Below are 25,124 nucleotides of genomic sequence, written 5' to 3' on the forward strand. Positions count from 1 at the left end.
ATATATATATATATATATATATATATATATATATATATATATATATATATATATATATATATATTTATAATATGTAATAATAATAATGAAATATTTTTACAGAAAGTAAGGTTTTTCAATTGTTAATTGATATCATTATTCTTCATTGTACCTTTTAATACTAATATGTATAATTAGATTACATGAAGCTCCAAAACGCGTGCATTACTTTTTCTTAGATTTGTTTATTTAAAAAGATAGAGGCGATATTGCTTTTATTAATAATGTAAGTAAATTACTTCACAATTTTAATTCATTTCAACTTCTTATTTGTCTTAGTCGATAGAGATTCATATCGTTTCGTTGAATATTTCTTTATAATAATTATATTTTATTGAGTCGGTATCATGTACATACAATCCAACAGAACGTTCAAATATTATATAGGAAAATAGTTATACAGATAAACTAGAAAAGAAAACCTGAAGGATGCGTGATTGATCTTGCGGATAGAACGAGGGAAAGGGAAAACCGATCTTGATCATTGGAAGATGTATAACACTGATTTTGCGACTCTGTCGTGTTAAATATTCAACGTGTTAAATAATCATTGAAATAAAGTGCACGCCAATGATTTGTAATGATTGCTGCGATCGAAACGAGTTTATTCTTGTATCAATTTGAATCTCATGTTTCTGATGAGTAATAATTAGAAATAAAAACCTGTATAATAACGCCTTCTCTGGGGCAACTTGTAGCTCGTCATGATTCGGAATAATGAAGAGTTGAAAAGTAATTGATGAGAAACTATCTTGCCTGTTGCAATTAGTTGAGTTACGTTACCTTCGATGAAATCATTCGAATGAGTCTGTAACACGATCGAGTTTTATTGCGGTGTAAGATTACAAGGATTTTACGTGTGTGCGGTCTATTCTATAATTTTTTAACGTGCTTTTTATAACTGCATCATTGGCTATATAATACAACTTACAATGTATGATTTAAAGTTATATATTCCATAGATACGTATTTCATTTACAATGTTGCGTTAAATACATTTATTTAGATCACATTGCGCAGTTTAACACTGGAGAGTTATATTCTGTGAATAAAGTTAATTTAAATTCGCAAGATATGCGTTTCTGTGAAAAAACGTCTCTATTCCTGTCCAATCAACGTGAATATGCGAGACTTTGATTAATGATGCACTTTTTTTAGATAAAACGTTCTGAATAGTATACGCAGAAAATTACATACTGCATACTAAAATGTACACTGCATACTAATGTTACTTTATATAATTTGCTATATGAGTTATCCTTTGCCTTAATCCATAAGACGTTGGTGATAGATATGCCGATCTTGCGTAAACTAAAAGGCGAGAGGAGATTCATTATGTACATCATTTGAAAATGTGCGATATTTACTTTTTATTCAAATGTAATATATATAATATAAGTAATATACGAATTATTATCTGTCATATATTAATCTAATATTGACAAAGTAATTACATAGTTTTAATTAATTAGTTTACTACTTAAATTAAATAATTAACGTATATAAAATATTAATCCAACTGACAATATAATTTTATCTAGTTTTAATGAATTAAAATTGGATAATTATTTTGTCAATTGGATTAACAGTTTTTACGGGTTTTCTGAATTAATTCGAATCGTTTAGTTCAAGATGATTCGAAAGCAAGGATATCTTGCTACATACTTCTTCAAAGTATTATTGTCTGCTTTCTTTTAAAGGAGATTGGTTAGTATCGTCCAGTGCTTCTTTAAATCAACATTATTTTATTGAAACGCTGTCATGAACATATAACTTAACAGAGAAAGATCAAATGATATATAAAGCGAGTTATGGAATCTATAAAACAAAATATATATGGAGAGAGTATTTTATATACTATACGGAGGAAATCTAATTACGCTTTTATTTTGCGTTTTTGGAGAGAGCTACGAGCATTTAGTTATGTTGTGCGCGTTTTTCTGACTGGATTACCTGTCTTCGACCGCTGAAATGAAAAAAAGTCGTTCAAAATCATTTAATAAAATAGAATAATTATTTACTCTACGCGAAAATTAATTTTTCTGAAATATTTCTAATTATTTTTTCATAAAATCATGCAAAGCGTTTATAATATGCATTGAATCTCACTTTCATACGTTTCATACTTTTCGTGCTCTCGTTTGTCCTCTTCAATTAACCTTCGTTTCCAAAAACTTTTTCTAGAGATACGTGCTTTAAGACAAGGCCATCTTCGTGTATTGTCTGGAATAGATAATACCGATTGCTCCGCGTAACTTATTGTTTTATGTAAAATGTTAACTCTATAAGTATTGCTGAATCTTTTCTTGCTTCTATCGTTAATGAGATATTAACACTCAGGGTAATATTGTTATATATTTCCGTAAATATTATTCCATTCCTCTCTTGTTGTATGAATAAGCTCTCCGACAGTCGCGAAACAACTACTTTAATTGCAATTTATGCAGCATAAGTAAAGTAAAATGCATATGCTTGGACACTAATAACACTGGCATGTAACTCTGGACATTCTTGTTGTCTTAGTTTTTAAATACGAATATTTACACGTTCAATGTAAAATATATGTACATATTCAATATATATTTTACATTGGAAGTTTAAATATTTATTTTAAGGCCGATAGACAATAAGAATGTTCAGAATTATGTATCAATATTATTAGTATCCTGATATCGGTACTTTTACGTTAAATTCTATTCTATTCTATTTTATTCTATTCTACTTTAACATTGTTAACTTTATATTCTTAGGAATTTACTGGTTATATTGAATTATTATTTATTGATTATTCAAAAGAGCGGGAATAATATTCTAGCAGAAACTATGATATATCGACGATTAATATGTATACGTCTTATGTTCTGGGTAATTGGGTAAGATAAATTTACAATCTTTGCCACAGTCATAGCTTTGTCTCTCAATGTCGAATAAATGTACATTAAATACACATACCCCGTCATCCGCCACTACACAGTAGTATTTGTCAGCATAAGGTTGACCTGTAACGCAAAAATTGCACGTGTGTTAACGCATTTGTGTTAACACATTTGAGTCGTTCACACCAAATAGACATAAAAGATTGTTAACAATATAAAACGATAAATATGTGCTTGACAAAATAAAGGGGCAACGTAAATCTGAAACTGTTTTTCCGTCTACTGTTCTATTAAGTAATTTTAATAAAAAACTATAACACAACAATCATTTTATTTGGAAAACTCATTTAAATATTTTTCATAAATTCTTCTATCGAATATTGCACGATCTTGTTGAATATTGTCTCAAACATGCAATATAATTAATTCTAATATGACTGTTTGAGTAATCTTCTCGCTGCATGTAACGCTATTTAATAATATATTTAACAGTTTAAACAGTTTGAAACTGCATCGAACAAATTTTGTCACTTGAAATGCTGGCGTTTTCCTAATATTTTGATGTCGCGCTTTGTTCCGAGAATAGAATGCCATTTCCAATGTGTATCACAAGACAAAGCGAGCACGAATGTCTATTATTGCGTTTCTTATTTAGTGTTTGTTATGGGTTTTTTCTGATGTTCTGTTATAGGCTAAATTCTAATATTCTGTGTCCTAACATATATTATGTTTATTTGTCGGTGCAGATTTTTATAATGTATGATCTTACAATTGTCTTTAATGTATATTTAGGAAGTTTAATACTCACCTACGTTGTCACCTAATTGCTCTTTGCACTTAACGATTCGCTCTTCTGTCGCGAGAAAGTTTTCTGGGTCGAAATAACAAACCACCGCCTGAGAAGATCGGTTGCGCCAAATATATTAAAATTGTTTTATCTTAGTTCAACGATTGTACGAAATAGCGATAACAGGAATTTAGAATTTGAGCGATTCTTTTGCTTGCAAAATGTAGTAAATTCCACGATGTATTATAATATTGTTTGATTATTTTCTATATTATTGTAATGTTCTACAGAGTAAATTACAGCAAGTACGATTATTTAAGTAAAGGATATTATCGTATTATTTAGCGAGGAAAAATTCTTGTTATCTCGCGTATTCACAAAGACAAATATAGAACCTTAGCTGTAACATTTAAAACGATTAGGTCTATGATGAGAACATATATAATATTCTCGAAGAAATATTTATTAACAATTGTAAAATGCATTTAAACAGTTTAAAATGTAAATATATAATTATTTTAGAATTATTTTAAAATTATTAGTATGTTATATTGATTTAATATTGGAACACACATTATCAAAGTATGTTATTTATATCAGGATTCTCGATTCACTTCGTGTGTTTGCTGTACGAAATGTTTAAATTAACACCAAACGCAAAAGGCTTATAACCATATACAAACTAAGTACTTATTAAAGTAAAGTAACATTATATTAATAACTAAATTAAATCTAACAATATCGCTATTATTTTGTAAGCTCACTAATAAGCTTCAGTCGAATCTTGTTGTTTACCGTAATGACCGACGTCAAGATCAACAAAGTCTTCATCCTGGATTTTTATGTTCTATCTAAGGAACTAAAGAACTCGCTGCAAAGGATTCTTGTCATGGACTGTCTTGCGTCGAATATGAGCTACGAATTTATTTATAGGCTATTTAGGATTGCGCAGGCGTATTACACGTTTTGCTATATTAGTTATTTTTTACCGCAATCCTCATGATGTTATTTAAGTGTAATTATTTAAATGTAATGCTGAGTTTACAGAAACTTGGATAAGACGATGTTGATGTTAATTTTCAAAGGGGAAACACTAATTTTTCACCCAAATATATTAATGATATAAGTTGCACTAATGATATAAGTAATATGAATAACATATACAAATATATACAAATTTCTTTTATAATATCTGTTAAAATTCACACGTGCAGATAGTAATTAAGTAAAAGAGTCAGAGATGTGTAAAATTTGGTAATTTAGTGATTTATAAAATTGTTTGGCTGTTATTTCTCACAATTTAATATCAAATAATTCTATAAAGGATAAAAATTTGTGTCTCTTTGATTTGCCTTTTAGTTAATAGGTTGTGTAATTAGTAGGTGTGACTATTAGAAAAGTATCCTTTCTATATCGAGAAAAATTGGAAACGTGAATTTTGTTAACAATAAGCTTGTCTCCGGAAGGATTTTCCCTGATATTTCAAGTTGCAATGTATCTTAAGGCAATTTGTCGAATAAGTATAATAAAGTAATAAATTAAATATTAATATGCTTACTCGTCCTTCGCTTTGTAATGCATACACGATGGCCTTGGAATAAAAATGTGCTGCAATGCAAAAATTGCATATGTTGTAACGCAATTGAAAAATTTTATTTACTATTTTAATTTTATAAATAATGCGGTTTAATCAGCTGAGACAACGTTCTTGTTTCTGCAATAGAAATACGAAATTATAGAGTAATTACCAAATTGACACGAAAGATTGTTGGCAATGTAAAACAGACAATTCTTGCTTGACAAAATAAACAAGAAGTATAAATATGGAACTGTTTTTATTTTATTTATCAATTATGAACTAATTGTTACAGCAATTTCTTTTAAAAGTTGATGTAACACGACAGATATTTTATTTAATAAGTTCAATTGAATAATTTTTATGAAGGCCCGTCAAATATTGCGTAATTGTCTTGAACACGTAGTGTGCAGTTAATTTCAGCATAACACTTTTAATAGATCTTTTTAATGAACGTAACACAATTTAATAATATAACAAGTTCAACTAATTGTAATTACATTAACTAAACTATTTTTTTCAAAATTCTCATATTTTCTTTACATTTCAGTGTCGATTTATTCCGACAATAGAGAATATTACTTCTAATGCATATTACAAGAAAATGTTTCTTATTAGTATTTGTTGCAAGTTTTCGCTGAAAATCCATGCGTATTCTAATACATTCTAATACACAGTATTCAAACATAAATTATGTTTATTTATCAGATAAGATACATGGTCTTACAATTTTTTACGATACATTCTCCTTTAGATTTATTGAATTTTATTCTTTACTTTGATTTTCAAGTTCTTTAAAGCATTCATCAGCAATGTCGCAAAATTTTTGTAAGTGTTCAGCATCATAACCGTAAACAGCCGCCTAAAAGAATTGATCTATTACACCGAAATATTAAAATATTAGAATTGATCTATTACACTGAAATATTAAAATTATTTTATTTTGGATTAACAATCGTATAAAGTTGCGATATTAGAAGTTCATAATTGCGAAACAACTACTTTAACTACAATCTGCGCAACATAAATAATATATGGCCGCATGTCCATTTATGTTATATTAATTTTTTTTCCATTTTTCAACAATATATTGAAATTGTTTAATAGAGTTTGAAACGATTCGGAAACAAACGTATCGTGCTACACACATTGGACGAGGACTTTCAACCTTTAAACGATTGTTATTTGTTTGTTTTAAAGTAGACAAATATTTATTTGGAAAAACCACACATTTTATTGAACTGTTATTATGAACATATAATTCAACATAAAATGGTGAAATGACGCATAGAAAAATTTATAAAGAAAAACCAGGAAGGAAGATATAATGAAAGTATTTCGTAAACGATATGGACGAAGTCTAAATACATTTTCATTGTAACGTTATAAAGATTTTAACGATTGGCGCAGTACACATGCCTAAGATATCCGTATGCTGGTGACTAATGACTGCGTTTCCAACCACTAGGAAAAAAGATGATTATTATAAACATTATTTATTAAAATGGAATAATTAAATAGTATGTCCAACGAACAGTTGAGGAGACACTTATGTACATATAGATTAAGACAAACAAAACATAAAATTCTTTTATCATTTTTCAAATAATTGTACAGATTTTGAAGTTATTAATTACAGAAAATTGGGATAAATGATTGCGCGTTTATCAATCTTGATTCATCAATCTTCTGTAATTAATAACTAAAATATCTGTGTGATTACTTGCAAAATGGCAGAGGGATTTTGTGTTCAGTTTGACCTAATCTACATGCATACAAATATTTTACTCATATATCATCAGATACACACACACAATCCATATACTAAAATAAATTTTCAAAAACTATTTTTAATTATCATTTTATAAAATCATATACCGTCGTCATAGCATGTCTTGAATTTTGTTTGGGCTTGCTCCAGTATGGTTTCGTTGGCGATAACATGCTCTAATAAGTTCAAAACTGCATCCTTCTTAATCGCTTCGTGCTCGTCATAAATCTGAAACAGATAAGACCGGTTGTTTTATATGCCTATCTTAACAAATAAATTACTTTTTATATATTACCGAATCATTTCTCCTATTTTTCATTAATAAGATACTATTATGTTTTTAATATCGTTGTATATCATATATTATTCTACATATTAGATTTGATTTCCGGGTTTGAGCCGCGTGGATTCGCCTTTGTTTGATTCCGACGTTTTGCGAACATTTTAGTCCCGATTCGGGTCGTTCCTCGCTGATGAAGCGGACTGAAATGTTCGCGAAATGTCGAAATCAAACAAAGATGAATCCACGCGGCTCATACCCGGAAACTAAATCTAATATGCATAGACACCACAAAAGCCTAAAAAATCAAATTATTCTACATATTGTTATGTATTTCACATTGAAATTATTCGTATCTTTTTATATTGTATGGCAAAACATCTCAACAGTATTTGCATCGCGAGATAATTACTTTAATTGCAGTCTGCGTAGCGCAAGTAACATTTTAAGAAGCTTGTATGCCCATCTGTATATTATATCTATTTTATTTTTACTTCTGAACAATATATCGAAACGGTTCCTCTGTTTATTAACATCTAATTATGTCTAATCGTTATAATCTTAATACACAATGTAACTAGGTTACAAAAAGTTTTTGATTATTGATTAGTTATTTATTGATTACTCAAAAATGCGGGAATAATATTCCAGCATGTATAATGATACTACTGACGTCGTTAACACGTTTTTAATAAATCATTACATAGTATTGATACTCATTTATTAATCAACACGTTCTACCGAGTATGTGAAGCAGGTAACCTGTTCCTGTGAAAGTCTCACATTAATGTCCATAAAAACGGGTGTGTACGGCACCAAAATAGTAATAACTTAATTACATTGTGTCTTAAGACAATTTGCCAAATAAATATACATTAAATATACGTACACTTCCGTCCGCCCCAAATGCGCATAATAATATCAATTTGTAGGGTTGATCTGCAATGAAAAAATTACAGATATAATAACACAATCGAGGTGTTTCGATTGGTGTTTAAATTATATAATTAACGTAACTCAGTTCAGTTATCGCAACATCTTCGTTTGTTAATTATAAATGGGAAACTATTTAGTAAACATTAAATAGATACGAAAGATTATTAATAATATAAAATTTTATGTATGATAAAATAAAAAGGCAAATCTAGAACTATTTTGCATTTTTTATATTTTGAATATTAAAAAAAAATGTCTTAAACAATTTAAAAAAAATGTTCGTCGAATATTGCGCAACTGCTTTGAAAAAGTTAATTAAATAAGATTAATTTTATAAGATTTTTAACAAATCTTTCGATTAAACGAAACACTATTTAATCTATTTTCAATTAAAATTTAATGTTTTGCAATTATATAAATTGAACTTCGCTATTTGAGGTTCTCCCACAAACTTAATATCCTAGTATCGTTATCTTTCGACAATAGAATTTCGTTTCAATATGTATCGCAAAATAAGGAAAGCTTGGACACTTATTATCGTGTTTCTTATTAGTATTTGTCGCGAGTTTTTGTTGACATCTTGCTGCTGACTAAATTCTAATACTCGGTGTTCTAACCTTATGTTTATTTGTCTATCCCGATGATCCTATAATTTTCTATATGTTTCGTTTTGAAATTGAATTACCTACTTTAGCTACTTACACTTGTGAAGACCGACTTCACGTCTGCACTTGATGAGATCCTCTTTAAACTTTTCTGCGCGATTATTATCAAAACCATGAACCATTATCTGAAAAAATTTATCACATCAGAACATATTAAAATCGTTTCTTGTCGATCAAGAGTAGAAGTAGTATCAAGAGTTTGTAATTCGAGCGAATTTTTTATCTATAGGAAATAGTTCACGTTAGATTATAATATTTTCTTACTTTCTATACTATTAATATTTTCTTAAAAAAGAGCAAATTATATAAGTATCAATATTAATTTATTAATTATTAATTTATTAATTTATTTAGTATTAATATTAATTTAAGAAAAGAATCATTACATTAAGTAAAAGAAATCCATCTTTGTCGTTTCGCGTATTTATAAACGAATGTTAAATCTTTCACTTAATTAAATTAATTAAGTTCATGATCTATACATACACGCTGATTTTAAAGAAGGTTTAATAACATTTTTTAAATAAATTTGAAAGGTGTAGATATAAGTGTATTTAATATTTAATATTCAATATTAAGGTATCAAGATATCAGGTATCAAGGTATCAGGTTATATCAAGATTGATGTTTCGCTTTATGTGTGATTATGTTCTATAAAGTTTTTAAATTAACATAAAAAAGCAATAAATGTAATAATATGAAAACCGTATAATCATTAAATCAAACTAATAAGAATATTAATAATAATAATGAGAGATACCATTATTTCATAAGTTTACAAAAAGCTTCACTGCTTGTCACTTACCATGACGACCAGCACAGCCATAATAATCACCAAATTCTTCATTTTGGATTTTTCTAATGTTTAAGCAGCTGAACACACGTTCGTGAAAGGCGAACGTTAACTACTTCCCGAAAAATTGAGCCAAGAAGTATATATAGAGCCAAGTATATATAGAGCCAAGAAGTATATATAGAGCGGTTTTCACGAAGACGCAGACGCGTTACATTATTCATTTCGGTTTATATATTTATATATAAAGTCTTTACTAATCTCCTATGGGGTTACAATTTACTACGACTCTTACATTTTTCGTTTTTCTTACCTGCCACACACACACACACACCTCGACTAGTTTGCTTCAGTTATTTTTTCTTTAATTTACCAAACTTATCTTAACAAAAGATGATGTTAATCTGTAGAAACTGTAAATTTATTTTGGTTTGTCGAATAGAGGCACAATTATCATAAAGAGCATTAACAATAATATTACATTAATATTATAATTTTTCATACATCTGTGTAAATATAACATAATTCATGTTGTATATAACAGTTACATTGTTGATTGAGGAATAATAACGTTAGTGTAATGTTACCGTTAATTGTTTATTAGGTTTCTAAGCGCACTTGGCTATATTCTTCGGGTGTATCTGGTACGAGTGTCAGCTTTGAGTCTTCGCCATTAAAAGAGAAAACTTGTTTTATATAAAAATTACTTATTAAGATTGAATAGTCATTTATTTAAAAAAGTTATTATCTTTAATTTTACATTCACATATATTTTATTAATTTATTAATAAAATATATGTGTTATATTAAATTAATAAAATATGTGTGATAAAAATGTGGCTGAAGCATGTCTGAATATCCGTTGCGCCCATCTCATTGTGTTTTCTAGTAAGATCCTTAATTAATATAATTCATGTTACTTGAACACGTTAATAGCTTGGAATAGATAAGATCTTTTATTTTGTATTATTTTGTCTGTATTATGTAAAATGATTATTTCTTGCTGAATCTTTTTCCTAATTTTTATCAGTAAAATATTATTATTTTGCATTTTCGACATAATATTATTACATGTTTTACTTAAAATTATTTGGCACACATATTCTTAATATTTCGAAAAGAAATATATTGATTTAGAGAGGATACTACTATTAGTAAGGATATTGAAAAGAAATTTTGGTCAATACAAATTGATTTAATTTTATCGAATTTTTCTTAAACCATGTTTTATTAAAATCTTATTATAAACATACAATTAAACTAGAATTAAATTAGAATTAAATTTAAAAAATTGAATAATGAAAGAAAAAAATTTTAAAGAGAATTTAGATATATAAAGTATATAAAATATTTAAGTATAAAGAAAATTTATATATAAGTAGTGAACAATAAAGTGAAGTTTTGTCGAGGAAGTATTAATTCGCTCTAATGTTGATTATTCGATAAGTGATAAAATTGAATTAGAGCAATGAGAAATGTATTCCACGTTAGTCATCCATCTGCTAGATTTCTGGAAACTTACTGCAATTAAAAGAAAACTATATTATTACAAAAATCGTTTACTAAGACAGTGTAATTATTTATCAACAAAATATTATTTAATATTATTTTTGATTGTTTTTTAATAAAGTCATGTACCGTGAATGAAGCATTTGCCAAATGTATTTTTCGCTTTTTCTATTGATTCTTCATCTTTGATAATGTCTTCAAGCATTTCATTGACTCGATATAGGTCGTAATGACCATATGGACCATACAGCTGAAATAGATAAGATCGATTGCTTTTATGTAAAGTGATAACTTTTTATGTATAGCAGAAACTAATACCGTATCATTCTTTCATTATATAATAAGTTATATAATAGTAGTTATATAGTTATATAGTAGGTTTACTTTAAAAATATTGTTATATATTCCATCTAAAATTATGTGGCTCTTTTTATATTGTATGGCTAAATTTTCCAATAATATTATGTCGTAAGACAATTACTTTGATTGGAATCTACGCAGCATAAGTAACATCTCCAGGATATATACTCGCTTATACATATATATAATATTTCTTTCCTTTCTATTTATAGAGAAAATATCAAAATGTATGGTGCATCTGTTTATGATATATTGAGAAAATCTTATAAAACTAACTGTCACAATATGAACTTAACCTTAGAACACTACATTTCGAGTCTCGATTTTATCACACTGAGTGTACAGTTCACCCAGCCAGTTTCAACTATGAATATCTAATCTCTATCATATTTCCTCAAAAGTGGATATTTTTAACATATCTTTTTACTTGAACGCCAAAATGTCAGGAATATCCTTGTATCATTAATTACGATTGACATTTTATAAAAAAATTAATTTCGCAAAAAAGTTAAATAGAAATTTCTTTGATCTCAAAAAGACTTTACTTGAAAATTTATTTTTAGTAACGCTATGTTGCATACAACCTATTGCTATTTGTTAAAAGTGAGGGATGCAATATTTAAGAAAAATGTAGTATAATAATTTAAAAACAATATATTGTTTTAATAGGAAGAATTTTAACGTTAAAACTAATTTTAACTGATCATTTTTTTTACTGATTATTCAAGGAAGCGAGAATATATTAACATGCACAATGACATTAAAGATATCATTGATGTTGTTAAAGAAAATGTTATTAGGTCATTTGATATCATTTCATGTCATCTTGCTCTAAATAATAAATAATAATAGATAATACAGTACTCTGCGTCCTCATAATAGAATTTTATGTTTATGTCCAAAGAATAAATGTATATAGATATCATAATATATCAATAACTTGATAATACTACATATTAAATATATTGTGCCTAAAAATGCTCATTAAATGGAAATATACGTACGGCCCCGTCCATACCAAATGCGCACTTCAATAGGGAGGCATTGACATATTCTGTAACGTAAAAATTATTATTGTAATAACGAAATGAAGATATTACGGTTTTTTTCTTGAATATTGACGCGCGTATTAGTCGCGGAAATGTTCCCGCTCTCTCATCCATCAAAAATGCGGAACAATTTAATAATTATTTATTAAATACGAAAGATTGATAACAATAATATAACGATATAATGATAACAATATAGAACGAAGAGAATGTACTTGACAAAACAAGAAAAGTAGAATCTGGGACTATTTTTTCTCCGATAATACAATTATAACATTGGCATTATAACGCAAATTATTTCATTTTTTAATAATACTTAAATACTTTTCAATAATATCTATCCAATATCGTAGAAAAATTTTGAACGCCACAGAAGCAATTGATATTAATATAACTTTTTCAATAAATCATAGGTTACGATATATTCTTTAACAATACGATTATCAAATTAAAGAATTAGTTATTACATCATCAAGTTTTCTTATTTCAAATTTTCACGCTGTCTTTATGTACCGGCGTCGATTTCTTCAGATAATAAAATTCAACTTTAAATGCGTACGACAAGAGAAATAGAGGTCGAGCATTTATTATCGCAGTTCTTAAAAGGAACCGTGAGTTTTGTTTGTTGTCGCGAGCGACAATTGTTGTCATTTTGTTGCGGAATATGTATTAGTATAAGATAATCGATCTTATTTTATTTCTTTATCTTCCAAGACTTTTATAATGCATAATATTCAATATTTTTATGTGTTTTTAAGTGTTCTGTTTTTCAATCCTTACCTTGCGTCTCATTAGGATCCCTGACGATCCGTTCTTTGCTGCATCTGCATAAATTCATTTGAAACTTGTAGTAACGTTCTTCATCGAAACCGTGGACCATTATCTAAATTTAAAACATGTTAAAATTACTATTGAGAAATTTAGTTTTAGCTGTCATGGGGAAAAGTGGGACTAGGAATATATAACACGAATTAATCTTTTGTTACAAGAAATAGCTAACTTTACGAAAGTAATCCACAGAAAGAATTACATAACTACGACTATTTAAGAAAATGTTATCGTATTATTACTTAAGCAAGGATTCCATCAAACACAATTTATATTTAACATAATATAAACAAAATATCCCTATTAAAATAATAATATTAAGGTATATTTTCAGCATTTTATGAGTTCTTAAAAAGTTTACATTTAAAAAGTTCTTGTTGTTTCACTGCTTTAAGTAAAAACATAAAACATTTAAAAACATCTATGACCTGAACATACAGGTTCGTGCAGATGATGAAATGTTAAGTAACGTTTTTTTTTTTTAATAGACTTAAACAGCGTAGAAAATAAATATATCGGTTTAATATTCGGGTAATTATCGGGTATTATCGAGTTATTATCAGTAAGTTATCATCAAGGTTGCTATATCATTTTGTGTATATAAGATGTTCAAATTGACATGAAAATCAAATACAGTTTACATTTAATATGATATAAATAAAATACTCTTATTAATGTAAAATAATAACACTAAGATATATTCTTAGCATTTCATGTGTTCACAAAGAAATTTATTTCCTGTTTGTCACTTACTATAATAGCCAGCATGCACACGGTAACTACCAAAGTCTTCATCCTAATATCTTTTCGTATATCGAAGGAGATAACGAAGTCGATGCGAGAGTCTTTGATCATATACTGTTTCACGTTGAAAGTGAGCCGCATATTTATTTGTTATTGACAAGAACGCTAACGCTAACGCATTGTATATTTTGTACATTTGTTATTCTTTATCTTAATCCACATGTGATTTACGTTGGTAAAAAATAATGATGATTATGTGTTGAAACTTGATACGACGACGAAAAATCGTTGGAGATCCCTGCAGATAATATGAGAACATGCAACACTTATTCGCCATTGTAATGTAATATACGTAATTTACAAAGTAATATTTATTTATTTATTTATTTAGAATTCCTATTTGTAGATAAATTATTTTGAAAGGTTAGGGAGTGAAATATATGCATATTTAGGTAATTTTGATATTTATTTGATGCTTTGACTTTCCATCCCCACCCATTTCATCATCAGAAAGGTGAAAGATCCCGTATTCCACTTGTTCTCTTTTTGAATCTTTGTAATATCTTGATTCAAAATTGTGTTCCGTTGGCTGTTATTAAATTTCAATATTCCAGAGAATTATGAAAGACGTATTATATGGTTAGAGAAATATGAAATTATGAAAGATGTATTATATGGTTAGAGAAATTATAAAAATTCAACAAAAAAAAAAACAGAATTTATTAAATTCCACTTTTCCAATGACGGGTTAATTCGGGTATTATTTACTGCAAGTAACATCTTAGTAAATGAAAATTTTCGGTCTTGCTTTGACGATATCAATTCGGCTTTAACGCTTGATGGATATTCATGATAATATCAACAAATTTTATTTGTATATCGTTTTACAATGATCGTCCAATTTGGAATTTATTTAACATACTTTTTATTTAAAGATAAGCTTAATATTTCTGATCTTTTTTGCAATAATTTGTTCTCCTACGTCAAATAATCAGGATAATTACTTTATTTGTTAGAATTAATTATGTAACGTTGTTTTCGAAGAAATAATTTGAGTAAAACTTCCAAGTCGGTTGTAACTTTTGACGGCATAGTATGAAAACGATTTTTATATAGACCAAGTCTGTAACTTTTTATCGTATATGTCATAATAGTAATATTTGCTTTATGTAGTTTATTATGTATTCTTTAAGATAATGTATTCCATAAATGAGATTAAGATAATGTATTCCATAAATGTTCACATTTATTCTGTTTACAACTTTACGTTAAACACATATTAAAATTGCGTAATGCAGTCTGTTAGGAAATCATATTCGTTGAAAAGTGTTAATGCAAATTCATAATTTATTTGCTTTGTAAGCTATTTGGTTGTATATTGTGCTATCCGACAAATTGGAGCACACTTGATTTTTTATCGATAATACACTTGTCTTTAAATACATTTTTTTATTAATTAATATGATTCATGTTACTTGGACTCATTAATAGCTCGGAACAGGTAAGACTTTTTGTTTTGTATGTCTTATTGTATTATATAAAATAATTATTTCTTATGAAATACTGCACCTTTTTCCTATCTTTTATCAGTAAGATATTAGTATTTTGCATTTTCGAGATAATATTATTACATGTTTTACTTAAAATTATTTGGTACACATATTCTTAATTTTTGGAATAGAATTATATTTATTTAGAAAGGATATTGCTATTAGTAAGGATATTGGTAAGAAATCTTGGTCGATACAAATTAATTCAATTTCATCGAATTTTTCTTAAATAATATTTTATTAAATCCTTATTATGAATATACAATTAAACTAGAATTAAATTAGAATTGAATTGGAAAGATCGAATAATGTATAGAACAAGTTTTAAAGAGAAATGTTATATATATACAAAATATATAAAAAATATTTAAATAAAGAAAATTTATATATAAGTAGTAAACAATAATATAAAGTTTTTTATATTTTATCGAGGAAGTATTAATCCGCTTTTACGTTGATTATCTGAGGAGTGATAAAATTGAAGAGGAGCAGTAAGAAGTGTTCTCTACTCTTTTGGATAATAAAAGTGTTATTAACTTTCTTGGACGTTTCTTGTAATTTACTGAAATTAAAAGAGAATTCTGTTACTGCAAAAAGATATTAGTATTACATCTTCGAGATAATATTATTACATGCTTTACTTAAAATTATTTGGTATACAAATTTTTAATTTTTGGAATAGAAATATATTGATTTAGAAAGGATATTGCTATTAGGAAGGATATTGGTAAGAAATTTTGGTCAATACAGATTAATTTAATTTCATCGAATTTTTCTTAAATCATGTTTTATTAAATCCTTATTATGAATATATAATTAAATTAGAATTAAATTAAAAAGATCGAATAATGAAAGAAAAAGTTTTAAACAGAGAATTTAGATATATAATGTATATAAAAAATATTTAAGTATAAAGAAAATTTATATATAAGTAGTGAACAATAAACTGAAGTTTCGTATATTTTATCGAAGAAGTATTCATTTGCATTTATGTTGATTATCTGAGGAGTGATAAAATTGAACCGGAGCAGTAAGAAATGTCTTTCAATATAGGGAACTGAGGGAATTCCTTCATCGCTGCAATTAAAAGATAATTCTGTTATTGCAAAAATCGTTTACTAGGACAGTGTAATTATATATCAAAATATTATTTAATATTAGTTTTGATTATCTTTTAATAAAATCATATACTTTTATTGTAGCATTTGAGAAATATTTCTTTCGCTTCTGCCAATAATTTTTGGTCGTAGATAATGTCCTCAAGTATATCATTGACTCCAGTTAGTGAGTATTGAACATTCTTATCAAATACCTGAAATAGATAAGATCGATTGTTTTGTATGTCTCAACGTATTATGTAAAGTAATAACTATTTATGTATAGCGGGATCTAATTCCGTATTTCCGTATTTCTTTCATTATATAATAAGTTGTTAATATGTTATGCTTTAAAATATTGTTATACATTCCATCTAAAATAATGCGACTTTTTTTATAGTGTATGGCTACATTTTCCAAAAATATTATGTCGTGAGACAACTACTTGGATTGAAATCTGCAGTATAAGTAACATCTCTAAAATATATGATCGCATATACATGTATATAACATCTCTTTCCTTTCTATTTATAGAGAAAATATCGAAATGTATGGTGCATCTGTTTATGATATATTGAGAAGATCCTATTATGACTAACTGTCACAGTATGAACTTAATCTTAGAACACTACACTTTGAGTCTCGATTTCATTACACTGAGTGTATAATTTACCCAGGCAGTTTCAACTATGAAAATCTAATCTCTATCATATTTCCTCAAAAGTGGATATTTTTAACATATCTTTCTACTTGAACACAAAAATGTCAGGAATATCCTTGCATCATTAATTACGATTGACATTTCATAAAAAAGTTAATTTTGCAAAAAGGTTGAATAGAAATTTCTTTGATCTCAAAAAGATTTTACTTAAAAAGTATAGAGTATTGGAAAAAATTTATTTTTTGTAACGCTATGTTGTATAAAACCGATTGCTATTTGTTAAAAGTAAAGAATACAACATTTAAGAAAAATGTGGTATAATAATTTAAAAACAATATATTGTTTTAATGTGAAGAATTTTAACGTTAAAGCTGATTTTAACTAATCATTTTTTATTTATTGATTATTCAAAGAAGCAAGAATATATTAACATGTATAATAACATTAAAGATACCATTGATGTTGTTAAAGAAAATATTGATAAGTTATTTGATATCACTAATATGTCATCTTATGTGAAATAATAAATAATAATAGGTAATTGTGTTAAATAATTTGTGTTAAATAATTATGTTAGATAATTGTGTTAAATAATAAATAATAATTGTTAATATGGTTAATATGATCTGTGTCCTTATAATAGAATTTTATGTTTATATCAAAGATTGAATATATATAGATTATAAAATATCAATAACTTGATAACACTACATATTAAGCATATTGTGTATAGAAATGTTTATTAAATAGAAATATACGTACGGCTCCGTCCCTACGAAATGCGCACTCTATCAGAGAGCCATTGAGTGCTCCTGTAACATAAAAATTATTGTTGTAATAACGAAATGAAGATATTTTGGTTCTTTTCTTGAATACTGACGCGAGTGTTAGTCGCAGAAATGTCCCCGCTCTCTTATCCATCAGAAACGCAGAACAATTTAATAACTATTAATTAGATACGAAAGACTGATAAAACAATATAGAACGAGAAGGATGTACTTGACAAAACAAGGAAAGTAGAATTTGGGACTATTTCTTCTCCGACAATACAGTTATGACATTGGTGTTATAACGTAAATTATTTCATTTTTTAATATTACTTAAATGATATTCAATAATATCTGTCCAATATTGTAGAAAAGTTTACACTAAGTAATTAATTTTAATATAACTTTTTCACTAAATCATATATTATGATACATTCTTTAACAATATGATTATCAAATTAAATAATTTATTGTTACATCACCAAGTTTTCTTATTTCAAATTTTCACGCTGTCTTTATGTACCGGCGTCGATTTCTTCAAATAATAAAATTCAACTTTAAATGCGTATGACAACAGAAATAGAGGTCGAACCTTTATTATCGCAGTTCTTAAAAGAAACCGTGAATTTTTGTTGTGTATGTTTGTTGTCGTGAGTCTTTGTTCTCATTCTGCTGGGGGCAAAGTATTAGTATAAGATAATCGATTTTATTTTATTTCTTTATTTTCCCAGATTTTTATAATGCAAGTTTTCAAAATTTTTATATGTATTCTTAGGCTTTGTATGTGTTCTATTTTTCAATACTTACTCTCTGGTAGATTGACCTTCATTTCTTTCTGTTCAGTGTCGCACCTGCATAAATTCATTTGAAACTTGTAGTAACGTACATGGCTGAAACTGTGGACCATTACCTAAATTCAAAATATATGAAAATTATTGTTGAAAAATTTAGTTCTAACAATCGTGCGGAATGGTAGAATTAGGAATATATAACTTGAATTGATCTTCTGATACAAGAAATAGCTAACTTTACGAAAGTCGCCCACAGAGAAAATTACATAACTACGTCTATTTAAGAGAATGTCATCGTCATATTATTATTTAAGCAAAAATTTAATCAAATACATTTTATTTTTAATATAAACAAAATATTCTTAATAAAATAATGATATAAACAAAATATTCTTAATAAAATAAAATAATAACATTAAGGTATATTTTTAGCATTCCGTGAGTTCATTAAAAATTCCTATTGTTTCGTCGATTTAAGTAAAAACATAAAACTTTTAAAAACATCCATGACCTAAACATATAAGTTCATGCAGATGATGAAATATTAAATAACGTTTCTTTAAATAGATTTAAAAAGTGTAGAAAACAAGTATATCGGTTTAATATTGGGTTATTATGAGTGAGTTATCACGTTAACATCGAGGCTGCTGTATCGTTTTGTGTGTATAAAATGTTCAAATTGACATGAAAATTAAATATAATTTATATTTAATATGATATGAACAAGATACTCTTATTAAAATAAAATAATAAAACTAAGGTATAATTTTAGTTTTTCGTGAGTTTACAAAGAAATTTATTTCTTGTTTGTCACTTACTATAATAGTCAGCATGCACACGATAACTATCAAAGTCTTCATCCTGATATCTTCTTGTATATCGAAGGAGATAACGAAGTCGATGTGAGGAGCTTTGATCATATACTGTTTCACGTAGAAAGTGAGCCGCATATTTATTTGTTATTGACAGGAACGCTAACTCATTGTATATTTTGCACATTTGTTATTCTCTATCTTAATCCACATGTGATTTACGTTGGTAAAAAATAATGATGATTATGTGTTGAAACTTGATACGACAACGAAAAATCGTTGGAGATCCCTGTAGATGATATGATAATATGTGACACTTCTTCGCCATTTCAATATAATACGTGAATTGAAAAGTAATATTTATTAAAATTCCTAGTTAGTTGCAGCAATGTCCACGCTTTCTCAACACTAGAAACGCAAAACAATTTGATAATTATTAATTAAACGACAGGTTGATAATATAGAGCGAGAAATATGTATCCAACAAAATAAAGAGATAGAATCTGGAATTATTTCTCCTTCAACTGTAGTTTTTTAATTAATATTATAATGCGACCTTATTTCATTTATCATACTTGAATACTTTTCGAGAACATTTGTCTAATATCATGAAAAAGTTTTGGACATGATGCTATTGGTTTCAATGTATAACTGTTTTAATAAAGTTTTTGACTATGTGTGTATGTGTACAAACGACATATTATTTAACAGTATCATTATTATAAATTAAATAATTTATAATTACATCAACTAAACTTTCTCATCTCAAATTCTTACGTTTTCATTTTTGCATACCGTTGCTGATTTTTATCGCCAATAGAATTCTATTTTAAATGCGTATGATAACAGAAATAATGTTCGAGTATTTATTACCGTAGCTTTTAAAATTGCGAGTTTTGTTTATTGTGAGTTTAATGTTTTGCTTCTTCTTATCTTCTGATTGTTCCCTTCTGTAGAATAAATGTTAATAAAGATCGATTTGATATTTTATTTATTTATCTTTCTAAATCTGTGTAACGCATAGTTTTCATAATTTTTATATACATCTTGTGAGATATGCTGTATTTTAATACTTACTCAATGACCCATGAAGTTTATCATCCCATTCATTGCTGCACTTTAACATATTAATTCGAAATAGAGAGCGGCGTTCTTTGTTTAAACCATGAACTATCTGAGAAAATAATTTAATTTTGTCTTAGTAATTGTGCGAAATGGCAGGATTAGGAGTATATAATTCGAGTCGATCTTTTACTTATTACAAATAGCTAACTTCACGAAAGTTACCCACAGAAAAAATTACATAAGAACGAATATTTAAGAAAATTCATCATATTATTATTTAAATAAGGATTCACAATTTTTGTTGTTTCACGGAGCAAAAATATGAAATTTTCAATTATATCCATGACCTGAATATATAAAATCTTTATGCACATAATAAAATATATATTAAATAATGCTTTTGAAATAGATTTAAATAGTGTAAAAAATAAATATATCGATTTAATATTGGGTTAGTGATTATCAATGTGTTACCACGTTAATATCAAGGCTGCTGTATCATTTTGGGTGTATTGTTCTATAAAATGTTCAAACTGACACGAATATCAAATGCAATTTGCATTTAATACGATATAAATAAAATATTCTCATTAAAATATAATAACACTAAGGTATATTTTTATCATTTTGTGAGTTCACAAAGAAATTCATTTGTTATTTGTCACTTACCATAATAGCCAGCATACATACAATAATTAAGGTCTTCATCTTGGTATTTTTTCGTATATCGAAGAAGGTAACAAAATCGGTGCGAGAGACTTAGTTATATACTGTTTCACCTAGAAGGTGAGCCTCGTATTTATTTGTTATTCGCAGAAATCCAGATATATTATATTTGCTACGAATATGAGTTCTATTTGCTACGAATATAAGTCTATAATAAATACAGATTGCTAGAAAAGACTCATTATACTTTTATTAAATTGACTTAATACCATTTGAATCATCAGTTAATATAATATTTATGTTTGTAGAAAATATATAGTATTAAATGATACTTTTAAAATATAAAATTCAGAGCTTTTAGGAATTAACTCTTTAATTTCACTGGAATCTTTTGTAGTAAGATGCAATACTAGTAGAGCAATTGTGATCTTAACATATGAATACTCTTGTTTAAACTATTTAAACTAACATGTAAGACAAACGCAAAACAGCATGTGATAAAATACGAGCCAAATACTCATGAGAACGTGAAGTAATAATGATATTATTAATAACATCGCGAGATACTGCTTATATTTCGTGAGATCACGATAAGTTTTGATCGTTTCTTAATATGTACCGTAACAATCAACACACCCCCCAAAATAACTAAAATCTACACACAGAATCTTTCAAGTATATCCAAAAAATTGTATGACATCTCGAAGAGCTTTTTATCATGAACTGTTTTGCATCGATCTGAGTCTGCGATTTTATGAATTATTTACAGCGACGCGTTTGCATTATATAGTTTGGTATATTATTTATTGTTAGTTACGGTGCACCGGATTTATCGTATTACAAATTTACATCGTTGTAGCGAGAATATATGTAAGGAAAAAGAGGCGAGGTACGTACGAATTACTTATCAACGTCTGGTATTTACCTCCTGTTTAAATATAATGTAGTTGATGTAATATGAATAACGTGAAAAAAGGTGGTTAAAATACTAAGGCGTGAGCGATGATTAAGCTGACAGTTATATGAATAACGTGAAAAATATGAATAAAAGATATGAATAACGTGAAAAATATGAATAAAAGATATGAATAACGTGAAAAAAGATGATTAAAATATTAAGACGTGAGCGATAATTAAACTGAAAATTATCTTGTACGAAGTGATGAGAAATAAAATTTTAGTAATTGAATTATCTATATGTCTATACTATAATATTCTAATGACAACAATGCAAGAGTTACGCATAATTGCATGATTATAATATATACACAATAACACACAATTGCTCAAACGTTTATTTTCCATCTTGTTCGATAGGGATTCGCATAGAGTCTTGCTGAATGTTTTTTTAGAATAACCACTTTATTGAATTTTTGTTATAAACGTTCAACAATTTAAGGAAAGTCAAATAACGTACATACAGAAACGTTATACAGAACGTTATACAAAAAAATGTTCAGAAAACATATGAAGGTAATGTGTGTGTTTCGTCATATTATATAAAATATAATCCGTAATTCGTTTTTGTTTTGCGTTCAAAAGATTAATAGAAGTGATAAAATACGCATCAAAAGACTTGTAAAATTATTTTCCGGCGGTGGATAATATTTGGGTCGTCTGCTTTTATACGCTGCAATGAAAAGGGAAATTTAGTTATTGTAAAAGTTATTTCTAAGACAAAATAATTATTTTATATAGAAAAATTATTGTTTAAAATCAAAATTTTAAAATTATTCTTAAATAAAATCATTTACTTTCATTATAGTAAGTTTTGAATAATTCTTGTAACAGTTGCAATTCCGTTTCGTTGGAGACGACATCCTTTATAAATTCCAAGAATTTATCCTCTGACAATTGGTTGTATCGGCCATAAACCTAATATAGATAAGTTCGATTGCTTTACATGTCTCATACATTGTATCATGTAAAATGATAACTTTTTATGTATAGCTATACCCTTTCTATCTATCTTACGTTAATAAGAAACATTAATACGTTGCGTTTTAAAAATAATATTGTTATATATTATATCTAAAACTATTTGACATTTTTATACTGCAAAATATAAATTAAATTTATATTGATAAATTTTCAAAGAGTACTGATGACATCACTGACATTATTAATACGTTATTATATACCTTTTTACATTTAAGATGGCATAATGTTCTATTGTCTATACTAAATCTGTCATTGCGATAGCTTTGGTAAATTGCTAATTTCACTTTGAGTTAAAGTTATTCTAACGAAGTAAATTACATTATATAAGATTACATTAAACACAAATATATATACCTGACCCTCTTTACTTAATGCGCATTTGAACGATTGGTGGCACAATGTAACTGCAACATAAAAGTTACAGATATAATAACGAAAGGGAAATTTTTTGTTTAAATGAAATGGAAAGATTTTGTTTTCTGTTTGGGTCATGGGGCGTCAACCAATCAGCCACAAAAATTTCTCTATGACAAACACAAAATTATTAAATAGTTGTTAAGCAGACAAAAAAAGTTGTGGCTAATTTTGACCAATAAGCAAATGCTTGATAAAATAAAATGGCACCGTAAATCTGAGACTATTTCTTCTCCGATTGTTTATTTAAGAATTTATTGCATTAATAAGTTATTTGCATAACATAAGTTATTTTATTTTATAAGTTTACAAGAATATTTTCTAAGAATTTTTATTCAATGGCATGTTGGGTAAAGGTATAATTTATTTTATTTATTTGTTTGCCTTTTAATCCATGAGCTTTCAATTTTCATGACACATCCTTTAGATACGCTGAATTTAGATACTCACGATTTTTATGACCATGTACTTTGTTGCACTCAATATAATATTCTTTAAACCTTGCAGTGCGTTCGGAGTTGTATCCGTAAACAACCGTCTGAAAGAATTGATTACATTTAGTCACATGATATTGTTTCATGTTAACTTAACTGTTGTGAGAAATCACGGAATCCATTACATCTTTTGTATACATGAAATTTTACATGTTATTATATTCTTCCGTTATGGCCTATTATCTATAATATTATCTCTCACAGAAAAATTTACTTAAGTACACATCTTCAAAAGAAGATATATTACCGCGCGCACATTACTGTTTAAGTATTGATTCAATTTTTATTGTCTCGCCTATTCAAATACTAAATAGAAATCTTTAATTGTTATTTACATTCACAGTCTAAACATGTATCGCGAAATATATTATTATTACCGCGAAAAATATATTATTATTAATATATATATTTCCGGAAGTATTATATTTCGTACAATGCGCATTACGATACTTCGTGTATGCACAGAGGTCATTGAGTGTCACTTACCATGACGGCCATGATAATCGCCACAATTTTCATGATACTTTTCTGTATGTATAAGGATAAAACACAATTGATGCGAGTGGTTTTAGACATGTAATATCTCGCGTCGAAGGTTAGTATCATATTTATAGACTATTTACGGTTACAAGCATGCGCATTACATAGTTTGC

At 27.2% G+C, this 25,124-nt stretch overlaps 4 protein-coding genes across 5 annotated transcripts; all 4 read right to left on the bottom strand.

Moving 5' to 3' along the window:
* Positions 1-6,488: 6,488 nt before the first annotated feature.
* LOC116853087 lies at positions 6,489-9,889 on the bottom strand. The gene is made up of 5 exons (XM_032833958.1): positions 9,736-9,889; positions 8,968-9,055; positions 8,219-8,268; positions 7,157-7,277; positions 6,489-6,742 (listed from the first exon to the last, which is right to left on the bottom strand). Exons 1-5 carry the CDS (start codon positions 9,775-9,777, stop codon positions 6,651-6,653), a joined length of 393 nt encoding a protein of 130 aa, XP_032689849.1. The 5' UTR covers positions 9,778-9,889; the 3' UTR covers positions 6,489-6,650.
* A 1,132-nt stretch (positions 9,890-11,021) lies between these two features.
* On the bottom strand, positions 11,022-14,382 carry LOC116853065. Its single transcript, XM_032833927.1, has 5 exons — positions 14,223-14,382; positions 13,422-13,524; positions 12,597-12,646; positions 11,362-11,482; positions 11,022-11,244 (listed from the first exon to the last, which is right to left on the bottom strand). The coding sequence occupies exons 1-5, from the start codon at positions 14,352-14,354 to the stop codon at positions 11,159-11,161; spliced, it is 492 nt and encodes a 163-aa protein (XP_032689818.1). The 5' UTR covers positions 14,355-14,382; the 3' UTR covers positions 11,022-11,158.
* Positions 14,383-16,215: 1,833 nt separating this feature from the next.
* Positions 16,216-20,061, bottom strand: LOC116853064. 2 transcript variants are annotated; one of them, XM_032833925.1, is made up of 5 exons: positions 19,898-20,061; positions 19,096-19,198; positions 18,284-18,333; positions 16,955-17,075; positions 16,216-16,325 (listed from the first exon to the last, which is right to left on the bottom strand). In XM_032833925.1, exons 1-5 carry the CDS (start codon positions 20,027-20,029, stop codon positions 16,222-16,224), a joined length of 510 nt encoding a protein of 169 aa, XP_032689816.1. In that variant the 5' UTR covers positions 20,030-20,061; the 3' UTR covers positions 16,216-16,221. The 2 variants fall into 2 exon arrangements, with proteins under 2 accessions (XP_032689816.1, XP_032689817.1); XM_032833926.1 differs by lacking the exon at positions 16,216-16,325 and adding an exon at positions 16,625-16,840.
* A 2,904-nt stretch (positions 20,062-22,965) lies between these two features.
* On the bottom strand, positions 22,966-25,124 carry LOC116853066. Its single transcript, XM_032833928.1, has 5 exons — positions 24,958-25,124; positions 24,428-24,515; positions 23,918-23,967; positions 23,377-23,497; positions 22,966-23,252 (listed from the first exon to the last, which is right to left on the bottom strand). Exons 1-5 carry the CDS (start codon positions 25,075-25,077, stop codon positions 23,158-23,160), a joined length of 474 nt encoding a protein of 157 aa, XP_032689819.1. The 5' UTR covers positions 25,078-25,124; the 3' UTR covers positions 22,966-23,157.

This window comes from Odontomachus brunneus, unplaced genomic scaffold (assembly GCF_010583005.1).
Source record: "Odontomachus brunneus isolate Ranch 3 - 2012 unplaced genomic scaffold, Obru_v1 Obru_scaffold_276, whole genome shotgun sequence".
NCBI classification, from domain to species: domain Eukaryota; kingdom Metazoa; phylum Arthropoda; class Insecta; order Hymenoptera; family Formicidae; genus Odontomachus; species Odontomachus brunneus.

Excerpts from the sequence above, each read along its gene's own strand:
- LOC116853087 (XM_032833958.1), bottom strand. The coding sequence starts at position 9,777 with ATGAAGAATTTGGTGATTATTATGGCTGTGCTGGTCGTCATG. Across the intron at positions 8,269-8,967 it reads TGAAGTCGGTCTTCACAAGT|ATCAACCCTACAAATTGATA; the intron begins GTAAGTAGCTAA and ends TTTTCATTGCAG. Across the intron at positions 7,278-8,218 it reads CATTTGGGGCGGACGGAAGT|ATTTATGACGAGCACGAAGC; the intron begins GTACGTATATTT and ends TATCTGTTTCAG.
- LOC116853065 (XM_032833927.1), bottom strand. The coding sequence starts at position 14,354 with ATGCGGCTCACTTTCAACGTGAAACAGTATATGATCAAAGACTCTCGC. Across the intron at positions 13,525-14,222 it reads TGTGCATGCTGGCTATTATA|ATAATGGTCCACGGTTTCGA; the intron begins GTAAGTGACAAA and ends TTTTAAATTTAG. Across the intron at positions 11,245-11,361 it reads TGGCAAATGCTTCATTCACG|TAAGTTTCCAGAAATCTAGC; the intron begins GTACATGACTTT and ends TTTTAATTGCAG.
- LOC116853064 (XM_032833925.1), bottom strand. The coding sequence starts at position 20,029 with ATGCGGCTCACTTTCTACGTGAAACAGTATATGATCAAAGCTCCTCAC. Across the intron at positions 18,334-19,095 it reads GAAGGTCAATCTACCAGAGA|GAGCACTCAATGGCTCTCTG; the intron begins GTAAGTATTGAA and ends TTTATGTTACAG. Across the intron at positions 17,076-18,283 it reads CATTTCGTAGGGACGGAGCC|GTATTTGATAAGAATGTTCA; the intron begins GTACGTATATTT and ends TATCTATTTCAG.
- LOC116853066 (XM_032833928.1), bottom strand. The coding sequence starts at position 25,077 with ATGATACTAACCTTCGACGCGAGATATTACATGTCTAAAACCACTCGC. Across the intron at positions 24,516-24,957 it reads CGATTATCATGGCCGTCATG|ACGGTTGTTTACGGATACAA; the intron begins GTAAGTGACACT and ends CAATTCTTTCAG. Across the intron at positions 23,968-24,427 it reads AGTACATGGTCATAAAAATC|TTACATTGTGCCACCAATCG; the intron begins GTGAGTATCTAA and ends TTTATGTTGCAG.